Source organism: Silurus meridionalis, chromosome 9 (assembly GCF_014805685.1).
Source record: "Silurus meridionalis isolate SWU-2019-XX chromosome 9, ASM1480568v1, whole genome shotgun sequence".
Taxonomy (NCBI): domain Eukaryota; kingdom Metazoa; phylum Chordata; class Actinopteri; order Siluriformes; family Siluridae; genus Silurus; species Silurus meridionalis.
The window spans coordinates 26,868,301-26,892,297 of record NC_060892.1 but is presented as its reverse complement, the minus strand read 5'-3'; the positions used below and the strand labels follow the sequence as shown (position 1 = coordinate 26,892,297).

At 40.9% G+C, this 23,997-nt stretch overlaps 3 protein-coding genes and 1 pseudogene across 3 annotated transcripts; all 4 read left to right on the top strand.

Moving 5' to 3' along the window:
* The first annotated feature begins 1,003 nt into the window (after positions 1 to 1,003).
* On the top strand, positions 1,004 to 1,692 carry LOC124390969 (histone H1-like). Its single transcript, XM_046857125.1, has one exon. It carries the CDS (start codon positions 1,004 to 1,006, stop codon positions 1,628 to 1,630), a length of 627 nt encoding a protein of 208 aa, XP_046713081.1. The 3' UTR covers positions 1,631 to 1,692.
* Positions 1,693 to 2,088: 396 nt separating this feature from the next.
* Positions 2,089 to 2,574, top strand: LOC124390971 (histone H2A). Its single transcript, XM_046857127.1, has one exon. The coding sequence runs from the start codon at positions 2,138 to 2,140 to the stop codon at positions 2,522 to 2,524; it is 387 nt and encodes a 128-aa protein (XP_046713083.1). The 5' UTR covers positions 2,089 to 2,137; the 3' UTR covers positions 2,525 to 2,574.
* Positions 2,575 to 3,027: 453 nt separating this feature from the next.
* On the top strand, positions 3,028 to 16,009 carry LOC124390974 (histone H3-like). The gene is made up of 3 exons (XM_046857131.1): positions 3,028 to 3,398; positions 14,918 to 14,932; positions 15,644 to 16,009. The coding sequence occupies exons 1-3, from the start codon at positions 3,070 to 3,072 to the stop codon at positions 15,957 to 15,959; spliced, it is 660 nt and encodes a 219-aa protein (XP_046713087.1). The 5' UTR covers positions 3,028 to 3,069; the 3' UTR covers positions 15,960 to 16,009.
* A 442-nt stretch (positions 16,010 to 16,451) lies between these two features.
* Positions 16,452 to 16,919, top strand: LOC124390756 (annotated as a pseudogene).
* Positions 16,920 to 23,997: the final 7,078 nt, after the last annotated feature.

Here is a 23,997-nt window from a genome sequence, read left to right as displayed (position 1 = left end):
CACTGTTGAATTAGGGTTAGCGCAGCCTGAGTGACATGGAGTTAGGGTTAGCACTGTTCAATTAGGGTTAGCGCAGCCTGAGTGACATGGAATTAGGGTTAGGTTAGCACTGTTGAATTAGGGTTAAAGCAGCCTGAGTGACATGGAATTAGGGTTAGCACTGTTGAATTAGGGTTAGCGCAGCCTGAATGACATGGAATTAAGGTTAGGGTTAGGGTTAGTTGGCACTGTTCAATTAGGGTTAGCAGCCTGAGTGACATGGAGTTAGGGTTGGCACTGTTGAATTAGGGTTAGCAGCCTGAGTGACATGGAATTAGGGTTAAGCGGCAACGAGGCACACCTGTCGGCTTGGGACTACTAGAGGACGGGACCGTGCACGAGGCGCGCCAGGCCGAGTGGCGAAGACCAGACGATGACAAAGACATAGGGAGTCCGGCTGCGGGAGGCACACGGGGAGTTTGCACACCTGCTCCATACACTAACACATGTGCTTCACACAGCCCACAAGAGCCAGCGTTCCCAATACTACGCACAGCACTCACACACTGCCAATGCGTCAGACACATTGACAAGGCTCGCCGTTCACGTGAAACACACGCTGTTCCACCGACATGGCTGTTACTCACCCCTTTTTACACTGCACTCTGCACCAAATGGCTCGAGCGCCAGGCGCGCGGTGCACTTCCGTGCAAAACGCGAGCGACCACTGCTCTTTATTCGGCCATGACGGGCATCGGGGAACACTTGCAAGCCCGTACGCGCGAAATGTGTGCATAATAGCGCGGGATCTTGTCTTCGGCGTCTTATTTACGACGAGAAACGCTGCGAGAAAACACACTCGCGAGCGTGTCGCGGAAGCGCACTGATTCGGCCCGGTTGAGTCTACAACGTTCTCATGCTTGGTTTTAAGACCGGCCCACCAGCAGAGGGGCGGGAGGTTTCTGTGTGTTACACAGCGTATACAGAGTCTGACTCGCACTGAGATACTAGAGATACTAGAGAGATGGCAGAAGTTGCTCCCGCGCCCGCCGCCGCGCCGGCTAAAGCGCCAAAAAAGAAAGCAGCGTCGAGGGCCAAGAAAGCCGGCCCCAGCGTCGGCGAGCTCATCGTCAAAGCGGTTTCCTCGTCCAAGGAGAGGAGCGGTGTGTCGCTCGCCGCCCTGAAGAAAGCCTTGGCCGCCGGCGGATACGACGTGGAGAAGAACAACTCCCGCGTCAAGCTCGCTGTCAAGGGTCTCGTGCTGAAGGGAACTCTTCTACAGACCAAAGGGACCGGCGCGTCTGGCTCTTTCAAGCTAAACAAGAAGCAGACCGAAGCCAAGAAGCCCGCAAAGAAGACCGCAACTAAGGCGAAGAAGCCCGTCGCTGTTAAGGCGAAGAAACCCGCCGCAGCGAAGAAGCCCAAGAAGGTGGCGGCCAAGAAACCTGTTGCCGCTGCCAAGAAGTCCCCGAAGAAGGCAAAGAAGCCCGCAGCGGCTGCTAAAAAAGCCACCAAGAGCCCGAAGAAAGCGAAAAAGCCGGCGACTCCTAAAAAAGCAGCCAAGAGCCCCAAGAAAGCAAAGACCGTGAAGCCCAAAGCGGCGAAGCCCAAGGCTGCAAAGGCGAAAAAGACAGCGCCCAAGAAGAAGTAAACATTTTTGTTTGTTTGTTTATTTCATGTCTACCTTAACTAAACGGCTCTTTTAAGAGCCACCTATATTTTCCCCCAAAGAGCAACATTTTGGATTCTCCCATGATGAAAGTGAAAGCGAATACAAGATAGGGATTTATGACATATGAATACGCAAACTATGTAGAGTTTCAAAACAGCGACAGACACAGGTATAGAGATGCTTATGATTACATGATATATGCTATATGTATCGTTGTACACATTTCACATGAATGTTGTATTCTGATCCCTGTGTCTCCCATGAGCGCGCGCTCAATCCTCAGTCTCACACACACACAGAGAGGGGGGGGTAGGCTAAGGCTAAGGTTGAATGAGTTTCACCATTTGTGCATTTGTGATTGGATGTTGATCACATGGCGTTCTAAGCCAATGAGAGAGTGGCTGTGTTGCCTATATCACTGAGTTTTCAGCGCGAAGCGTTCACTATTATCGACTTGTTCCTTGAACAAATCTGATCTGCAGCAAAATGAGTGGAAGAGGCAAAACCGGTGGCAAAGCCAGGGCCAAGGCTAAGACTCGCTCATCCAGGGCAGGACTGCAGTTTCCTGTAGGCCGTGTGCACAGGCTTCTGCGTAAAGGCAACTACGCTGAGCGCGTCGGTGCCGGCGCTCCCGTTTACCTGGCGGCTGTGCTGGAGTATCTGACCGCTGAGATTCTGGAGTTGGCTGGCAACGCTGCCCGTGATAACAAGAAGACTCGTATCATTCCCCGACACTTGCAACTCGCCGTGCGTAACGATGAGGAGCTGAACAAACTGCTCGGCGGAGTGACCATCGCTCAGGGTGGTGTGCTGCCTAATATTCAGGCTGTACTTCTGCCCAAGAAGACTGAGAAGGCTGTCAAGACCAAGTAAAGTCGTCCAATGCTGTTTGTCAGTACCCAAAGGCTCTTTTAAGAGCCACCCACTTTGACTCAAAAAGTGCAAGTTTGTTACTTTGTGTATGCTTTGTGTATATCATTGTATTCATTCTAGAAAGTTGCACCCAAGAGAATCACATTTAATAGGGCCCATTGGAATAGTCTAGTAATCATGACATTCTCATTAGTGACTTAGAAGCATAAATATAACAGGGAAGAATGCTGGTTAAACAAGGTCTGAAAAGTGAAACTAAATTGCGACGGCCGTTTTTGTGTAACTATAGAACAGAGGAAAACAGTGCTGCGCAAGAGAGCCGAGGAGGGAGGGAGGGAGGGAAGGGGTGCGGTGGGGTGTTCAAACTGTGGCGCTGACTATGTCTAAGCCAATAATCGTCGAGTGACGTATAGCGATCGATCCAATGCAAGACGAGAGGTTTCGAGACGCCCAATGAACGCGAGGCGTCGTTCAGGCTTATAAAGCCAGCGTTTGCTAGCGCTTTTTATTCTGTCTTTCGTCCGCGAAGTGCAGAGCTCAACGCTATGGCAAGAACTAAGCAGACTGCCCGTAAATCCACTGGTGGCAAGGCGCCCAGGAAGCAGCTCGCCACCAAGGCTGCTCGCAAGAGCGCTCCGGCTACCGGCGGCGTGAAGAAGCCTCACCGTTACAGGCCCGGCACCGTGGCTTTGAGAGAGATCCGTCGCTATCAGAAGTCTACTGAACTGCTCATCCGCAAGCTGCCCTTCCAGCGCCTGGTGAGAGAAATTGCTCAAGACTTCAAGACTGACTTGCGTTTCCAGAGCTCCGCTGTGATGGCTTTGCAGGAGGCGAGCGAGGCATACTTGGTCGGCCTGTTCGAGGACACCAACCTGTGCGCCATCCACGCCAAGAGAGTGACCATCATGCCCAAGGACATTCAGCTGGCCCGCCGTATTCGCGGAGAGCGCGCTTAAACAATAACTCTGTCCAGTATACACAAAGGCTCTTTTAAGAGCCACCTCATTGTCTCAGTAAAACGAGCAAGTCTATACCGTGGTTGTTTTAAACAAATGATTATATAGTGTCTAGTTTAGAAGAATGGAGCGCTTCAGGAAACCACTGATTTTTTGGCTCTGTCGCTGAGCATTTTGTGTATTTTATCATAGATTATTTTAGTACTTGGCGACAGTAGTAGTAGTAGTAATAATAATAATAATAATAAATGCAAAAAGAAGGTCGCTTGCTGTTCTGCACGGAGCGTGACTGCCATCTTGTGGCCAAAGTGTCACTTCCCATTCTCGTGTTCTCGTTTGTATTCTAAGGGAGACAAACAAACCAAAAACCAATAAATTGCATCATCATAGGATTAATTCTCTCACTTATAACTTTAGTATGCTGACTACGATTCTGACCATTTAAACATGGTTTTTATGCGTTAGGAACAATTTGACATAACATGAATCTAAAGCACTATGTGTATGTTCTCTTTCGTTGTCGTGTCCCTGTGCATATACGTCCAAACCTGACCACACACACACACACACACACACACACACACACACACACAAATACATATACACACACACACAAATACATATACACACACACACATATATATATATATATATATATATATGTGTGTGTGTGTGTGTATGTATTTGTGTGGGAAAATGTGCAATACCAAGAGCAACACAATGAAATGAATGAATAGTGGCCCTCTCCAAGTACTCATGGACACTAGTGTAATTTCATCTTATATTTTAGATTAGATTTATTGTTGACTTTATTGTCATCGTGCAAGATACATGTACAGAGCTAAGAGAATGCATTTAGCATCTGCTCAGAGGTTCGTTAGATAGATAGAAATATATATATCTGTATATACATGAATGTGGCAGGATGTACAGTAAGGTATATACAGATACACATAAATATAATAGTAGTGCAGATGGAAGTGAGGCACAATATGTGTAGAGAATGCGGAGTAAACAAAAAACAATATGTAACATTCACATATACAGTGCTTATACAGTGATCTAACGGTGTAGTGTAGAGTTCAGTGTGGTGATGGTGGATGGAAATAAAGCTGTCCCTGATCCTGCTGGTCTGGTGCGTATGTTTCTGTATCTCGATCTTGATGGTGGAGGTTAAACAGTTTGTGACTGGGATGTGAAGGGTCCTTGATGATCTTGTGAGCTCTGCACAGACAACTGCTGCGCCCTTTCCAGACAGTGTTTCTTGTGAATGTTCTCCAGGATGGGGAGCTGAGTGCCAATGATTCATTGGGAAATTTTCATTTTCCATTTTATTTTTTAGGGCCTGGAGCAGTGCAGTTGCTGTACCACACAGAAATGGTACAGCTGTAGAAGTTCTCCAGTATCCTGTAGCACAGACAGGACTTTTAAAGTGTCCTCAGCAATCACAGGCGTTGTTGAGACAAGTCAAGAGGTCAGGTCAAGAAACTTTTATTGTCATTTCAACCATATATAGCTGATGCAGTACACAGTGAAATGAGACAACGGACCCTTCACATCCCAACAAGTTTCTGGTATTGAAGTGATGTAATCTGAGTGGTACTGAAGTCATGGGTGTGCAGTAGAGAAGAGTTCAGTGACCAGGTGAGATCCTCGAAGATAAGGACTTGAAGTAACTTGAGGCTGAATTCACACTCCACAACATCTCTGTTGGTGTGAATTACTAGGCGCTGGATCTCCTCCCTGAAAGCCGTCTCATCTTTACCTCTGATCAGGCCTACCATTTGTGGTGTCATCAGCAAACTTGATGATGCTTTCTAAGGCCTAGGCAGGTAAGCACTCATTAGTGGAAAAGTGAATATAAGTAAGGGTACAATACGCATCCCTGAGTGTGGGACTGGAGGAGGTGAAGGTGTTCAAGCGAGAGAGAGAGAGAGAGAGAGAGAGAGAGAGAGAGAGAGAGAGAGAGATAGAAAGAGAGAGTGGGAGACATATGTTAATCTAATGTGACATTATTGACTCTCTTTGGTCAAATTTTTTTTAAGGTTTTATTTGTGAATGTTGTTTGTTTGTTTGTGTGTGTGTTTGTTTGTTTGTTTGTTTGTTCTGATCTCATCTTAAACTTTTAATGCGAAACCTTAGAGTAAATGCCTGTTCCATACACAATAATCACACAAAATGATGTGAGCATCAATTTCTTTAATCTACATTTTTCTGCAACATGTAAACATTGCCACACGATGGCAGTCAAGCTCTACAACGTCCACCGACCTCTGCCTTTATTAGGAATATCCCTGTATACCCTTAAACACTAGTATGAAGTGTTTTTGGTCTTTTTTTTTTTTTTTTTTTTTAGTTTTGTTTGTGTATATTGTTTGTTTCTTTGTTTGTTTGTATACTGTATACCCTTTTTAAGTGTTATTCCTGTATGTTGTTTGTTTGTTCTGATCTCATCTCAGACCTAATTCTTCTGCTACATCTACTACTACTACTACTACTACTACTAACAACCATGATCCTAATAATTATTCTTAGTAAGTTGAGGAATGAGTTAAGAATAGGGTTTGATGAATACCATAAATAATAATAATGATTGCTTAAGGCAGCATGGTGTGTAGTTCTGCATCGATCTTGACTGCTAATGTGTGACCAAATCTAGAAATCTTAAACGCTAGTATGAAGAGTTTTTGGTCTATTTCTTTAAGGCTGTATTCGTGTATGTTGTTTGTTTGTTTGTTTGTTTGTTTGTTTGTTTGTTTGTTTGTTCTGATCTCATCTCAAACTATTAATGCGAAACCCTAGAGTAAATGTCTGTTCCATACACAATAATCACACAAAATGATGTGAGCATCAATTCCTTTATTCTAAATTTTTTTCTGCCACATGTAAACATTGCCACACGATGGCAGTCAAGCTCTATAACGTCCACCGACCTCTGCCTTTATTAGGAATATCCCTGTATACCCTTAAACACTAGAATGAAGTGTTTTTGGTCTATTTCTTTAACGTTGTATTCGTGTATGTTGTTTGTTTGTTTGTTTGTTTGTTCTGATCTCATCTCAAACTATTAATGCGAAACCCTAGAGTAAATGGCTGTTCCATACACAATAATCAAACAAAATGATGTGAGCATCAATTTCTTTAATGTACATTTTTCTGCAACATGTAAACATTGCCACACGATGGCAGTCAAGCTCTACAACGTCCACCGACCTCTGCCTTTATTAGGAATATCCCTGTATACCCTTAAACACTAGTATGAAGTGTTTTTGGTCTTTTAAAAATTTTTTTTTTTTTTTTTTTTTTTTTTTTTTTGTTTAAGTTTTGTTTGTGTATGTTGTTTGTTTCTTTGTTTGTTTGCATACTGTATACCCTTAAACACTAGTATGAAGTGTTATTCGTGTATGTTGTTTGTTTGTTTGTTCTGATCTCATCTCAGACCTAATTCTTCTACTACATCTACTACTACTACTACTACTACTACTACTACTACTAACAACCATGATCCTAATAATTATTCTTAGTAAGTTGAGGAATGAGTTAAGAATAGGGTTTGATGAATACCATAAATAATAATAATGATTGCTTAAGGCAGCATGGTGTGTAGTTCTGCATTGATCTTGACTGCTATTGTGTGACCAAATCTAGAAATCTTAAACACTAGTATGAAGTGTTTTTGGTCTATTTCTTTAAGGCTGTATTCGTGTATGTTGTTTGTTTGTTTGTTTGTTTGTTTGTTTGTTTGTTCTGATCTCATCTCAAACTATTAATGCGAAACCCTAGAGTAAATGTCTGTTCCATACACAATAATCACACAAAATGATGTGAGCATCAATTCCTTTAATCTACATTTTTCTGCCACATGGAAACATTGCCACACGATGGCAGTCAAGCTCTACAACGTCCACCGACCTCTGCCTTTATTAGGAATATCCCTGTATACCCTTAAACACTAGTATGAAGTGTTTTTGGTCTTTTTTTTTTTTTTTTTTTTTTTTTTTTTTTTTTTTTTTGTTTTAGTTTTGTTTGTGTATATTGTTTGTTTCTTTGTTTGTTTGTATACTGTATACCCTTTTTAAGTGTTATTCCTGTATGTTGTTTGTTTGTTCTGATCTCATCTCAGACCTAATTCTTCTGCTACATCTACTACTACTACTACTACTACTAACAACCATGATCCTAATAATTATTCTTAGTAAGTTGAGGAATGAGTTAAGAATAGGGTTTGATGAATACCATAAATAATAATAATGATTGCTTAAGGCAGCATGGTGTGTAGTTCTGCATCGATCTTGACTGCTAATGTGTGACCAAATCTAGAAATCTTAAACGCTAGTATGAAGAGTTTTTGGTCTATTTCTTTAAGGCTGTATTCGTGTATGTTGTTTGTTTGTTTGTTTGTTTGTTTGTTTGTTTGTTCTGATCTCATCTCAAACTATTAATGCGAAACCCTAGAGTAAATGTCTGTTCCATACACAATAATCACACAAAATGATGTGAGCATCAATTCCTTTAATCTAAATTTTTTTCTGCCACATGTAAACATTGCCACACGATGGCAGTCAAGCTCTATAACGTCCACCGACCTCTGCCTTTATTAGGAATATCCCTGTATACCCTTAAACACTAGAATGAAGTGTTTTTGGTCTATTTCTTTAACGTTGTATTCGTGTATGTTGTTTGTTTGTTTGTTTGTTTGTTTGTTTGTTCTGATCTCATCTCAAACTATTAATGCGAAACCCTAGAGTAAATGGCTGTTCCATACACAATAATCAAACAAAATGATGTGAGCATCAATTTCTTTAATGTACATTTTTCTGCAACATGTAAACATTGCCACACGATGGCAGTCAAGCTCTACAACGTCCACCGACCTCTGCCTTTATTAGGAATATCCCTGTATACCCTTAAACACTAGTATGAAGTGTTTTTGGTCTTTTAAAAATTTTTTTTTTTTTTTTTTTTTTTTTTTTTGTTTAAGTTTTGTTTGTGTATGTTGTTTGTTTCTTTGTTTGTTTGTATACTGTATACCCTTAAACACTAGTATGAAGTGTTATTCGTGTATGTTGTTTGTTTGTTTGTATACTGTATACCCTTTTTAAGTGTTATTCCTGTATGTTGTTTGTTTGTTCTGATCTCATCTCAGACCTAATTCTTCTGCTACATCTACTACTACTACTACTACTACTACTAACAACCATGATCCTAATAATTATTCTTAGTAAGTTGAGGAATGAGTTAAGAATAGAGTTTGATGAATACCATAAATAATAATAATGATTGCTTAAGGCAGCATGGTGTGTAGTTCTGCATCGATCTTGACTGCTAATGTGTGACCAAATCTAGAAATCTTAAACGCTAGTATGAAGAGTTTTTGGTCTATTTCTTTAAGGCTGTATTCGTGTATGTTGTTTGTTTGTTTGTTTGTTTGTTCTGATCTCATCTCAAACTATTAATGAGAAACCCTAGAGTAAATGGCTGTTCCATACACAATAATCACACAAAATGATGTGAGCATCAATTTCTTTAATGTACATTTTTCTGCCACATGTAAACATTGCCACACGATGGCAGTCAAGCTCTATAACGTCCACCGACCTCTGCCTTTATTAGGAATATCCCTGTATACTCTTAAACACTAGAATGAAGTGTTATTCGTGTATGTTGTTTGTTTGTTTGTTCTGATCTCATCTCAGACCTAATTCTTCTACTACTACTACTACTACTACTACTACTACTAACAACCATGATCCTAATAATTATTCTTAGTAAGTTGAGGAATGAGTTAAGAATAGGGTTTGATGAATACCATAAATAATAATAATGATTGCTTAAGGCAGCATGGTGTGTAGTTCTGCATCGATCTTGACTGCTATTGTGTGACCAAATCTAGAAATCTTAAACACTAGTATGAAGTGTTTTGGTCTATTTCTTTAAGGCTGTATTCGTGTATGTTGTTTGTTTGTTTGTTTGTTTGTTTGTTTGTTCTGATCTCATCTCAAACTATTAATGCGAAACCCTAGAGTAAATGGCTGTTCCATACACAATAATCACACAAAATGATGTGAGCATCAATTTCTTTAATGTACATTTTTCTGCAACATGTAAACATTGCCACACGATGGCAGTCAAGCTCTATAACGTCCACCGACCTCTGCCTTTATTAGGAATATCCTGTATACCCTTAAACACTAGTATGAAGTGTTATTCGTGTATGTTGTTTGTTTGTTCTGATCTCATCTCAGACCTAATTCTTCTACTACTACTACTACTACTACTAGTACTACCAACCATGATCCTAATAATTATTCTTAGTAAGTTGAGGAATGAGTTAAGAATAGGGTTTGATGAATACCATAAATAATAATGATTGCTTAAGGCAGCATGGTGTGTAGTTCTGCATCGATCTTGACTGCTAATGTGTGACCAAATCTAGAAATCTTAAACACTAGTATAAAGTGTTTTGGTCTATTTCTTTAAGGCTGTATTCGTGTATGTTGTTTGTTTGTTCTGATCTCATCTCAAACTATTAATGCGAAACCCTAGAGTAAATGTCTGTTCCATACACAATAATCACACAAAATGATGTGAGCATCAATTCCTTTAATCTACATTTTTCTGCCACATGTAAACATTGCCACACGATGGCAGTCAAGCTCTATAACGTCCACCGACCTCTGCCTTTATTAGGAATATCCTGTATACTCTTAAACACTAGTATGAAGTGTTATTCGTGTATGTTGTTTGTTTGTTGTGATCTCATCTCAAACTATTAATGCGAAACCTTAGAGTAAATGCCTGTTCCATACACAATAATCACACAAAATGATGTGAGCATCAATTCCTTTAATCTACATTTTTCTGCCACATGTAAACATTGCCACACGATGGCAGTCAAGCTCTATAACGTCCACCGACCTCTGCCTTTATTAGGAATATCCCTGTATACCCTTAAACACTAGAATGAAGTGTTTTTGGTCTATTTCTTTAACGTTGTATTCGTGTATGTTGTTTGTTTGTTTGTTTGTTGTGATCTCATCTCAAACTATTAATGCGAAACCCTAGAGTAAATGTCTGTTCCATACACAATAATCAAACAAAATGATGTGAGCATCAATTCCTTTAATCTACATTTTTCTGCAACATGTAAACATTGCCACACGATGGCAGTCAAGCTCTATAACGTCCACCGACCTCTGCCTTTATTAGGAATATCCTGTATACCCTTAAACACTAGTATGAAGTGTTATTCGTGTATGTTGTTTGTTTGTTGTGATCTCATCTCAGACCTAATTCTTCTACTACTACTACTAACAACCATGATCCTAATAATTATTCTTAGTAAGTTGAGGAATGAGTTAAGAATAGAGTTTGATGAATACCATAAATAATAATGATTGCTTAAGGCAGCATGGTGTGTAGTTCTGCATCGATCTTGACTGCTAATGTGTGACCAAATCTAGCAATCTTAAACACTAGTATGAAGTGTTATTCGTGTATGTTGTTTGTTTGTTCTGATCCATACACAATAATCACACAAAATGATGTGAGCATCAATTCCTTTAATCTACATTTTTCTGCCACATGTAAACATTGCCACACGATGGCAGTCAAGCTCTATAACGTCCACCGACCTCTGCCTTTATTAGGAATATCCTGTATACCCTTAAACACTAGTATGAAGTGTTTTGGTCTATTTCTTTAAGGCTGTATTCGTATGTTGTTTGTTTGTTCTGATCTCATCTCAGACCTAATTCTTCTACTACTACTACTACTACTACTACTACTACTACTACTACTACTAGTACTACCAACCATGATCCTAATAATTATTCTTAGTAAGTCAAGTCAAGTCAAGTCAAGTCAAGTCAAGTCAAGTCAAGTCAAGTCAAGTCAAGTCAAGTCAAGTCAAGTCAAGTCAAGTCAAGTCAAGTCAAGTCAAGTCAAGTCAAGTCAAGTCAAGTCAAGTCAAGTCAAGTCAAGTCAAGTCAAGTCAAGTCAAGTCAAGTCAAGTCAAGTCAAGTCAAGTCAAGTCAAGTCAAGTCAAGTCAAGTCAAGTCAAGTCAAGTCAAGTCAAGTCAAGTCAAGTCAAGTCAAGTCAAGTCAAGTCAAGTCAAGTCAAGTCAAGTCAAGTCAAGTCAAGTCAAGTCAAGTCAAGTCAAGTCAAGTCAAGTCAAGTCAAGTCAAGTCAAGTCAAGTCAAGTCAAGTCAAGTCAAGTCAAGTCAAGTCAAGTCAAGTCAAGTCAAGTCAAGTCAAGTCAAGTCAAGTCAAGTCAAGTCAAGTCAAGTCAAGTCAAGTCAAGTCAAGTCAAGTCAAGTCAAGTCAAGTCAAGTCAAAGGAATTGTTCACTTTATCAATGATGCCTGTCTACACTACATGGTATGTTATTAGGAAATATAAGCAGAGATATATAGCATACACTGCATTTCCTATTCAGGTGAGCACTCAGTGAGCATACACACTCTTTGTGACAGTGGAGCAGTTACCAAGAAAAATGTGTCGTGATGCGCTAAGTTCTAGAATAATAGTTTTATTGACAGTTTGTACAAGTCAGCGTGACACTGTCCAAATACATAGAGACCTTACTGCATATTTTGCAGCATAGGTAAAAGATGCACACACTCACAGACAAAGTATGTGGCCCTGTCCATATACTTCTGGACACTAGTGCAGATTGAGCACTGGGTTTGCTCAGCTTGTCAGCTCCTGCTGTGGTGGAATGATGTTCACGAATGATTTGTGAGTTCCTGTTCCTGCACTCATATTTGCATCAGCATCATCTGTCTCTGAAACTTCGTTCTATTGAATTGGATAAATAATATACATATATTTACTCAATGTTCTACAGCCCATGTAGGTACACACAATGCTCACTCATTCTGATGCTTGATGCAAATATTACCATAATCTCCTGACCTATGTCAAGTCAAGTCAAGTCAAGTCAAGTCAAGTCAAGTCAAGTCAAGTCAAGTCAAGTCAAGTCAAGTCAAGTCAAGTCAAGTCAAGTCAAGTCAAGTCAAGTCAAGTCAAGTCAAGTCAAGTCAAGTCAAGTCAAGTCAAGTCAAGTCAAGTCAAGTCAAGTCAAGTCAAGTCAAGTCAAGTCAAGTCAAGTCAAGTCAAGTCAAGTCAAGTCAAGTCAAGTCAAGTCAAGTCAAGTCAAGTCAAGTCAAGTCAAGTCAAGTCAAGTCAAGTCAAGTCAAGTCAAGTCAAGTCAAGTCAAGTCAAGTCAAGTCAAGTCAAGTCAAGTCAAGTCAAGTCAAGTCAAGTCAAGTCAAGTCAAGTCAAGTCAAGTCAAGTCAAGTCAAGTCAAGTCAAGTCAAGTCAAGTCAAGTCAAGTCAAGTCAAGTCAAGTCAAGTCAAGTCAAGTCAAGTCAAGTCAAGTCAAGTCAAGTCAAGTCAAGTCAAGTCAAGTCAAGTCAAGTCAAGTCAAGTCAAGTCAAGTCAAGTCAAGTCAAGTCAAGTCAAGTCAAGTCAAGTCAAGTCAAGTCAAGTCAAGTCAAGTCAAGTCAAGTCAAGTCAAGTCAAGTCAAGTCAAGTCAAGTCAAGTCAAGTCAAGTCAAGTCAAGTCAAGTCAAGTCAAGTCAAGTCAAGTCAAGTCAAGTCAAGTCAAGTCAAGTCAAGTCAAGTCAAGTCAAGTCAAGTCAAGTCAAGTCAAGTCAAGTCAAGTCAAGTCAAGTCAAGTCAAGTCAAGTCAAGTCAAGTCAAGTCAAGTCAAGTCAAGTCAAGTCAAGTCAAGTCAAGTCAAGTCAAGTCAAGTCAAGTCAAGTCAAGTCAAGTCAAGTCAAGTCAAGTCAAGTCAAGTCAAGTCAAGTCAAGTCAAGTCAAGTCAAGTCAAGTCAAGTCAAGTCAAGTCAAGTCAAGTCAAGTCAAGTCAAGTCAAGTCAAGTCAAGTCAAGTCAAGTCAAGTCAAGTCAAGTCAAGTCAAGTCAAGTCAAGTCAAGTCAAGTCAAGTCAAGTCAAGTCAAGTCAAGTCAAGTCAAGTCAAGTCAAGTCAAGTCAAGTCAAGTCAAGTCAAGTCAAGTCAAGTCAAGTCAAGTCAAGTCAAGTCAAGTCAAGTCAAGTCAAGTCAAGTCAAGTCAAGTCAAGTCAAGTCAAGTCAAGTCAAGTCAAGTCAAGTCAAGTCAAGTCAAGTCAAGTCAAGTCAAGTCAAGTCAAGTCAAGTCAAGTCAAGTCAAGTCAAGTCAAGTCAAGTCAAGTCAAGTCAAGTCAAGTCAAGTCAAGTCAAGTCAAGTCAAGTCAAGTCAAGTCAAGTCAAGTCAAGTCAAGTCAAGTCAAGTCAAGTCAAGTCAAGTCAAGTCAAGTCAAGTCAAGTCAAGTCAAGTCAAGTCAAGTCAAGTCAAGTCAAGTCAAGTCAAGTCAAGTCAAGTCAAGTCAAAGGAATTGTTCACTTTATCAATGATGCCTGTCTACACTACATGGTATGTTATTAGGAAATATAAACAGAGATATATAGCATATACATTTCCTATTCAGGTGAGCACTCAGTGAGCATACACACTCTTTGTGACAGTGGAGCAGTTACCAAGAAAAATGTGTCGTGATGCGCTAAGTTCTAGCATAATAGTTTGATTGACAGTTTGTACAAGTCAGCGTGACACTGTCCAAATACATAGAGACCTTACTGCATATTTTGCAGCATAGGTAAAAGATGCACACACTCACAGACAAAGTGTGTGGCCCTGTCCATATACTTCTGGACACTAGTGCAGATTGAGCACTGGGTTTGCTCAGCTTGTCAGCTCCTGCTGTGGTGGAATGATGTTCACGAATGATTTGTGAGTTCCTGTTCCTGCACTCATATTTGCATCAGCATCATCTGTCTCTGAAACTTCGTTCTATTGAATTGGATAAATAATATACATATATTTACTCAATGTTCTACAGCCCATGTAGGTACACACAATGCTCACTCATTCTGATGCTTGATGCAAATATTACCATAATCTCCTGACCTATGTGAGAGATGTATGGATAACTGAAATGTATGGATAACTGACTACTACTACTACTTCTACTACTTCTACTACTTCTACTACTAATACGACTACTACTATTGCTACTACTGCTAATGCAAATAGTACCACATTAATAGAAATGAGAATAATGCTTGTTATTTTAATAATAATCATGGGCCATTCCTACAATAGTCATGCTATATTTCTTGTGTGTTGAAAAGTATAGTACAAGATTAATGCTACTACTACTACTACTACTGCTACTACTTCTACTACTTCTACTACTAATACGACTACTACTATTGCTACTACTGCTAATGCAAATAGTACCACATTAATAGAAATGAGAATAATGCTTGTTAATATTAATAACAATCATGGGCCATTCCTACAATAGTCATGCTATATTTCTTGTGTGTTGACAAGTATAGTACAAGATTAATGCTACTACTACTACTACTACTGGTAGTGGTGGTAGCAGGGCAGTGGTAGTCCAGTGGTTAAGGCTCTGGGTTACTGATCACAAGGTCAGCGGTTCAAGCCCCAGCACTGCCAAGCTACCACTGTTGAGCCCTTGAGCAAGGCACTTAGCCCTGTCAGCTCCAGGGGCGCCGTACCATGGCTGACCCTGCGCTCTGACCCCAGCTTCCAGATGAGTTGGGATATGCGAAAACCTTTTAATTGCATATGTACAGTAGCTCAATATTTTGTCCCCCATCAGGTTTACACCTTTCTGGTCAGTAGTGGCACAGTGTGTAAGTAACTGAAAGCATAGTGTGTGCAATATTTTGCATTCCTCATGATGATATAAGCCTACTTAATGCAACAAGAACTGCAATTTGATTTATACTTCTACTGGAATAAAATTGCAACTGAGTCAAAACAGTTCTGATTATAATTCTCAATTCAAATATTTGTGTGTTGAACTGCATTGAGTGTACCATGCTGTGAGCAAAAACCAAATTAAATCAATTCCACTACATGACTATTACTATTTATATATCACTATGTTTGTGTTGACAGAAAGCCTGAGGCAGTACAAGACTCTAGCATGTTAACGGCTGTGGCTTTGAAGACATTCTTTGTGTGATCGTTGGTTTTAGGTCCGCCCCCTCGCCTGTTCTCAAGTAGGTCCTGTGGAGAGAGAATAAATAGGCGGGCATTGCGCGGGGCTTCTTTATTGAGCAGCTTGACTTTGTGAGAGCAGCACCATGTCTGGAAGAGGAAAGGGTGGCAAGGGACTCGGCAAAGGAGGCGCTAAGCGCCACCGTAAGGTTCTGCGCGATAACATCCAGGGTATCACTAAGCCGGCTATCCGCCGTCTGGCTCGCCGTGGTGGTGTTAAACGTATATCCGGTCTGATCTACGAGGAGACTCGTGGTGTACTGAAGGTGTTCTTGGAGAACGTCATCCGCGATGCAGTCACATACACCGAGCATGCGAAAAGAAAGACCGTCACCGCTATGGATGTGGTGTATGCCCTGAAACGCCAGGGACGCACTCTTTACGGCTTCGGCGGCTAAATGCTTACCTACCAAATAACGTGAACACAACGGCTCTTTTAAGAGCCACCCAAATATTACAAAATGAGCTATTGTTTCTTTTACTGTGTGTGTGTGTGTGTGTGTGTGTGTGTGTGTGTGTGTGTGTGTGGCGAAGAAGGGGAGGAAAGAACTATTTTCTCAAGTGTATATGACTAATAGAATTTGGAATAATTATAGATATATTCTAATAAGGTAAAACCTTGCACAAGCACTACAGTTTTGTCTCAAAGTCTCTCTCTCTCTCTCTCTCTCTCTCTCTATATATATATACACCATATTTGTCTGCGTGTGCGCGCACAAAACGGCGGGCAGGGAAACAAAGCGTGGGGCGGGGAGAGGGAACTGGAGAGGATGGGACCAGGGCGGAGCCTTGTATGATGAGGTTTGGATTTGTGACCAATAATACGACTCCTTTCCCTTGTACGTAATTACAATGCAGGTCTGTAAATAGAGAGGCGGCGAGGCGGCTCTTTTCCATTCTCTCGCAGTTTCCTCGAGAAGCAGCATTATGCCCACTGATCCAGCAAAGACCGCGCCCAAGAAGGGCTCCAAGAAGGCTGTCACGAAGACGGCCGGCAAAGGAGGCAAGAAGCGCAGAAAGTCAAGGAAGGAGAGCTACGCTATCTACGTGTACAAGGTTCTGAAGCAGGTGCACCCTGATACCGGCATCTCTTCTAAAGCTATGGGCATCATGAATTCCTTCGTAAACGACATTTTCGAGCGCATCGCCGGTGAGTCTTCTCGTCTCGCTCACTACAACAAGCGGTCCACCATCACTTCCAGGAAATCCAGACCGCCGTACGCCTGTTGCTTCCCGGTGAACTTGCAAAGCATGCCGTGTCCGAGGGCACAAAGGCCGTCACCAAGTACACCAGCTCAAAGTAAAGCGTGTTATCGCCGTCTTTAAGATAAAAACCAACGGCTCTTTTAAGAGCCACCCATTTTTTCATACAAAGAGCGGTCTTCTTTGCGGGGGCAGCAATTCTCGCCGCCCGCTGAATATGACCTTTTGTATAACGAGGTAAGTAATCAAACCTTAGCATTAGAGCTGCAGTAGTCCAGCATAATTTGAATTATAGTCATGGCAGCACTGCATAATTAGCATTAGAGCTATAGTTGCAGAACAGTGTTTCACATCAGGGCCTAGCAGCACAACATAATTTGAATTATAGTCATAGCAGCACTACATAATTAGCATTAGAGCTATAGTTGCAGAACAGTGTTTCACATCAGGCCCTAGCAGCACAACATAATTTGAATTAGAGCCATAGTAGCACAGCATTATTTGAATTAGAGTCATAGTAGCAGACCATTGTTCTGCTAACTGTTGTGCTACTATGACTCTAACTCAAGTTATGTTGTGATGCTAGGGCCCTGACGTGAAGCACAGTTAGCATTAGAGCTACAGTAGCAGCACAGTGTTTCACATCAGGGCCATAGTAGCACAACATAATTTAAATTAGAGTCATATCAGTATTACATAATTCTCATTAGAGCTACAGTAGCACAACAGTGTTTTACATCAGGGCCCTAGCAGCACAACATAATTTGTATTAGAGTCATAGTAGCACAACGTACTTTGAATTAGAGTCATAGCAGCACAACATAATTTGAATTATAGTCATAGCAGCACAACATAATTAGCATTAGAGCTATAGTTGCAGAACAGTGTTTCACATCAGGCCCTAGCAGCACAACATATTTTAAATTAGAGCCATAGTAGCACAGCATTATTTGAATTAGAGTCATAGTAGCACACCATTGTTCTGCTAACTGTTGTGCTACTATGACTCTAACTCAAGTTATGTTGTGCTGCTAGGGCCTGATGTGAAACACAGTTAGCATTAGAGCTACAGTAGCAGAACAGTGTTTCACATCAGGGCCATAGTAGCACAACATAATTTGAATTATAGTCATAGCAGCACTACATAATTAGCATTAGGGCTATAGTAGCAGCACGGTGTTTTACATCAGGGCCCTAGTGGCACAACATAATTTGTATTACAGCCATAGTAGCACATCGTCATTTAAATTGGAGTCATAGTTGGCCAACATAATTTGAATTATAGTTATAGTAGCACAACATGATTTGAATTAGAGCCATTGTAGCAGAGCATCATTTGACTCAGAGCCATAGTTGGCCAACATAATTTGAATTATAGTTATAGTAGCACAACATAATTTGAATTAGAACCATAGTAGCACAACATATTTGAATTAGAGCCATAGTAGCACATCGTCATTTAAATTGGAGTCATAGTTGGCCAACATAATTTGAATTATAGTTATAGTAGCACAACATAATTAGCATTAACGCTATAGTAGCAGTACGGTGTTTCACATCAGGGCCCTAGTAGCACAACATAACTCGAGTTAGAGTCATAGTAGCACAACATCATTTGACTCAGAGCCATCGTTGGCCAAGATCATTTGGATTAGAGTCATAAAGGCACAACATAATTAGCATTAGAGCTATAGTAGCAGTACAGTGTTTCACATCAGGGACCTAGAGGCACAACATATATTAACTTAGAGCCATAGTTGGCCCACATGATTTGTATTGTCATATCGGCATTACATAATTAGCATTAGGGCTATAGTAGCAGCACGGTGTTTTACATCAGGGCCCTAGTGGCACAACATATTTTAAATTAGAGCCATAGAAGCACAACATGATTTAAATTGGAGTCATAGTTGGCCAATATAATTTGAATTATAGTCATAGCAGCACAACATAATTAGCATTAGCGCTATAGTAGCAGTACGGTGTTTCACATCAGGGCCCTAGTAGCACAACATATATTAACTTAGAGCCATAGTTGGCCCACATGATTTGTATTGTCATATCGGCATTACATAATTAGCATTAGGGCTATAGTAGCAGTATAGTGTTTCACACCAGGGCCCTGTAGCCACATCAGGGCTGGAGTCCCTAGCAGCACACCATAATTTGAATGAGAGCCATAGTAGCACACTGTACTTTGAATTAGAGTCATATAAGCACTACATAATTAGCATTAGAGCTACAGTAGCACAACAGTGTTTTACATCAGGGCCAGGACAGCACAACATTATTTGAATTTGGGCCACAGTAGCGGAACAGTGTTTCCCACTAGGGCCATAGCAGCAAAACAAAATTGAAATTAGAGCCATAGTTGGCCAACATAATTTGACTCATAGCCATAGTTGGCCAACATAATTTGAATTAGAGTCATATCAGCATTACATAATTAGCATTAGAGCTATAGTAGCAGCACAGTGTTTCACATCAGGGCCCTAGAGGCACAACATATATTAACTTAGAGCCATAGTTGGCCCACATGATTTGTATTGGAGTCATATCGGCATTACATAATTAGCATTAGGGCAATAGTAGCAGCACAGTGTTTTACATCAGGGCCCTAGAGGCACAACATATTTTAAATTAGAGCCATGGTAGCACAACATGATTTAAATTGGAGTCATAGTTGGCCAACATAATTTGAATTATAGTCATAGCAGCACTACATAATTAGCATTAGAGCTATAGTAGCAGTACAGTGTTTCACATCAGGGTCCTAGCAGCACAACATAATTTGTATTAGAGTCATAGTAGCACAACATAGTTAGCATTAGAGCCATAGTAGCAGAACAATGTTGTGCTACTATGACTCTAACTCAAGGTATGTTGTGCTGCTAGGGCCCTGATGTGAAACACAGTTAGCATTAGAGCTATAGTAGCAGTATAGTGTTTCACACCAGGGCCCTGTAGCCACATCAGGGCTGGAGTCCCTAGCAGCACACCATAATTTGAATGAGAGCCATAGTAGCACAACGTACTTTGAATTAGAGTCATATCAGTACTACATAATTCTCATTAGAGCTACAGTAGCAGAACAGTGTTTCCCACTAGGGCTATAACAGCACAACATGATTTGAATTAGAGCCATAGTAGCAGAGCATCATTTGACTTAGAGCCATAGTTGGCCAAGTTCATTTGGATTAAAGTCATAGTAGCACGACATAATTAGCACTAGAGCTGTAGTAGCAGCACAGTGTTCCACATCAGGGCCCTAGCAGCACAACACAATTTGAATTAAAGTCATAGTAGCACAACATTGTTCTGCTACTGTAGCTCTAATGCTACCTATGTTGTGCTGCTAGGGCCCTGACGTGAAACACAGTTAGCATTAGAGCTACAATAGCAGCACAGTGTTTCACATCAGGGCCCTAGAGGCACAACATATATTAACTTAGAGCCATAGTTGGCCCACATGATTTGTATTGGAGTCATATCGGCATTACATAATTAGCATTAGGGCTATAGTAGCAGCACAGTGTTTTACATCAGGGCCCTAGAGGCACAACATATTTTAAATTAGAGCCATGGTAGCACAACATGATTTAAATTGGAGTCATAGTTGGCCAACATAATTTGAATTATAGTCATAGCAGCACTACATAATTAGCATTAGAGCTATAGTAGCAGCACAGTGTTTCACATCAGGGCCCTAGCAGCACAACATAATTTGTATTAGAGTCATAGTAGCACAACATAGTTAGCATTAGAGCTATAGTAGCAGCACAGTGTTCCACATCAGGCCCTAGCAGCACAACACAATTTGAATTAAAGTCATAGTAGCACAACTTTGTTCTGCTACAGTAGCTCTAATGCTACCTATGTTGTGCTGCTAGGGCCCTGACGTGAAACACAGTTAGCATTAGAGCTCCAGTAGCAGCACAGTGTTTCACATCAGGGCCCTAGCAGCACAACATAATTTGTATTAGAGTCATAGTAGCACAACATAGTTAGCATTAGAGCTATAGTAGCAGAACAATGTTGTGCTACTATGACTCTAACTCAAGGTATGTTGTGCTGCTAGGGCCTGATGTGAAACACAGTTAGCATTAGGGCTATAGTAGCAGCACAGTGTTTCACATCAGGGCCCTAACAGCACACCATCATTTGAATGAGAGCGATAGTAGCAGAACAGTGTTTCACACCAGGCCCTGTAGCCACATCAGGGCTGGGGTCCCTAGCAGCACACCATCATGTGAATGAGAGCCATAGTAGCACACTGTACTTTGAATTAGAGTCATATCAGCACTACATAATTAGCATTAGAGCTACAGTAGCAGAACAGTGTTTTACATCAGGGCCAGGACAGCACAACATTATTTGAATTTGGGCCACAGTAGCGGAACAGTGTTTCCCACTAGGGCCATAGCAGCAAAACAAAATAGAAATTAGAGCCATAGTTGGCCAACATAATTTGACTCAGAGCCGTAGTTGGCCCACTTCAATTGACTTAGAGTCATAGCAGCACTACATAATTAGCATTAGAGCTACAGTAGCAGCACCGTGTTTTACATCAGGGCCCTAGAGGCACAACATATTTTAAATTAGAGCCATAGTTGGCCAAGATCATTTGGATTAAAGTCATAGTAGCACGACATAATTAGCACTAGAGCTGTAGTAGCAGCACAGTGTTCCACATCAGGGCCCTAGCAGCACAACACAATTTGAATTAAAGTCATAGTAGCACAACTTTGTTCTGCTACAGTAGCTCTAATGCTACCTATGTTGTGCTGCTAGGGCCCTGACGTGAAACACAGTTAGCATTAGAGCTCCAGTAGCAGCACAGTGTTTCACATCAGGGCCCTAGCAGCACAACATGATTTTAATTAGAGCCATAGTTTGCCAACATAATTTGAATTATAGTCATAGCAGCACTACATAATTAGCATTAGGGCTATAGTAGCAGCACGGTGTTTTACATCAGGGCCCTAGTGGCACAACATATATTAACTTAGAGCCATAGTTGGCCCACATGATTTGTATTGGAGTCATATCGGCATTACATAATTAGCATTAGGGCTATAGTAGCAGCACGGTGTTTTACATCAGGGCCCTAGCAGCACAACATAATTTGAATTAGAGCCATAGTAGCAGAGCATCATTTGACTCAGAGCCATAGTTGGCCCACATAAATTGACTTAGAGTCATAGCAGCACTACATAATTAGCATTAGGGCTATAGTAGCAGCACGGTGTTTTACATCAGGGCCCTAGCAGCACAACATAATTTGTATTAAAGCCATAGTAGCACAACATTGTTCTGCTACTATAGCTCTAATGCTAACTATGTTGTGCCACTATGGCTCTAATACAAATTATGTTGTGCTGCTAGGGCCCTGATGTGAAACACAGTTAGCATTAGAGCTATAGTAGCAGTACAGTGTTTCACATCAGGGCCCTAGTAGCACAACATAACTCGAGTTAGAGTCATAGTAGCACAACATTGTTCTGCTACTATAGCTCTAATGCTAACTATGACTCTAACTCAAGTTATGTTGTGCTGCTAGGGCCCTGATGTGAAACACAGTTAGCATTAGAGCTATAGTAGCAGTATAGTGTTTCACACCAGGGCCCTGTAGCCACATCAGGGCTAGGGTCCCTCGCAGCACACCATAATTTGAATGAAAGGGCATAGTAGCACACTGTACTTTGAATTAGAGTCATATAAGCACTACATAATTAGCATTAGAGCTACAGTAGCACAACAGTGTTTTACATCAGGGCCAGGACAGCACAACATTATTTGAATTTGGGCCACAGTAGCGGAACAGTGTTTTCCACTAGGGCCATAGCAGCAAAACAAAATTGAAATTAGAGCCATAGTTGGCCAACATAATTTGACTCATAGCCATAGTTGGCCCACATGAATTGACTTAGAGTCATAGCAGCACTACATAATTAGCATTAGAGCTATAGTAGCAGCACAGTTTTTCACATCAGGGCCCTAGAGGCACAACATATATTAACTTAGAGCCATAGTTGGCCCACATGATTTGTATTGGAGTCATATCGGCATTACATAATTAGCATTAGGGCTATAGTAGCAGCACAGTGTTTTACATCAGGGCCCTAGAGGCACAACATATTTTAAATTAGAGCCATGGTAGCACAACATGATTTAAATTGGAGTCATAGTTGGCCAACATAATTTGAATTATAGTCATAGCAGCACTACATAATTAGCATTAGAGCTATAGTAGCAGTACAGTGTTTCACATCAGGGTCCTAGCAGCACAACATAATTTGTATTAGAGTCATAGTAGCACAACATAGTTAGCATTCGAGCTATAGTAGCAGAACAATGTTGTGCTACTATGACTCTAACTCAAGGTATGTTGTGCTGCTAGGGCCCTGATGTGAAACACAGTTAGCATTAGAGCTATAGTAGCAGTATAGTGTTTCACACCAGGGCCCTGTAGCCACATCAGGGCTGGAGTCCCTAGCAGCACACCATAATTTGAATGAGAGCCATAGTAGCACAACGTACTTTGAATTAGAGTCATATCAGTACTACATAATTCTCATTAGAGCTACAGTAGCAGAACAGTGTTTCCCACTAGGGCCATAACAGCACAACATGATTTGAATTAGAGCCATAGTAGCAGAGCATCATTTGACTTAGAGCCATAGTTGGCCAAGATCATTTGGATTAAAGTCATAGTAGCACGACATAATTAGCACTAGAGCTGTAGTAGCAGCACAGTGTTCCACATCAGGGCCCTAGCAGCACAACACAATTTGAATTAAAGTCATAGTAGCACAACATTGTTCTGCTACAGTAGCTCTAATGCTACCTATGTTGTGCTGCTAGGGCCCTGACGTGAAACACAGTTAGCATTAGAGCTATAGTAGCAGCACAGTGTTTCACATCAGGGCCCTAGAGGCACAACATATATTAACTTAGAGCCATAGTTGGCCCACATGATTTGTATTGGAGTCATATCGGCATTACCTAATTAGCATTAGGGCTATAGTAGCAGCACAGTGTTTTACATCAGGGCCCTAGAGGCACAACATATTTTAAATTAGAGCCATGGTAGCACAACATGATTTAAATTAGAGTCATAGTAGCACAACATTATTTGAATTATAGTCATAGCAGCACTACATAATTAGCATTAGAGCTATAGTAGCAGCACAGTGTTTCACATCAGGGCCCTAGCAGCACAACATAATTTGT

Bases quoted from the DNA above. Each gene is read 5' to 3' on its own strand.
- LOC124390969 (XM_046857125.1), top strand. From the start codon at position 1,004: ATGGCAGAAGTTGCTCCCGCGCCCGCCGCCGCGCCGGCTAAAGCGCCA.
- LOC124390971 (XM_046857127.1), top strand. From the start codon at position 2,138: ATGAGTGGAAGAGGCAAAACCGGTGGCAAAGCCAGGGCCAAGGCTAAG.
- LOC124390974 (XM_046857131.1), top strand. From the start codon at position 3,070: ATGGCAAGAACTAAGCAGACTGCCCGTAAATCCACTGGTGGCAAGGCG.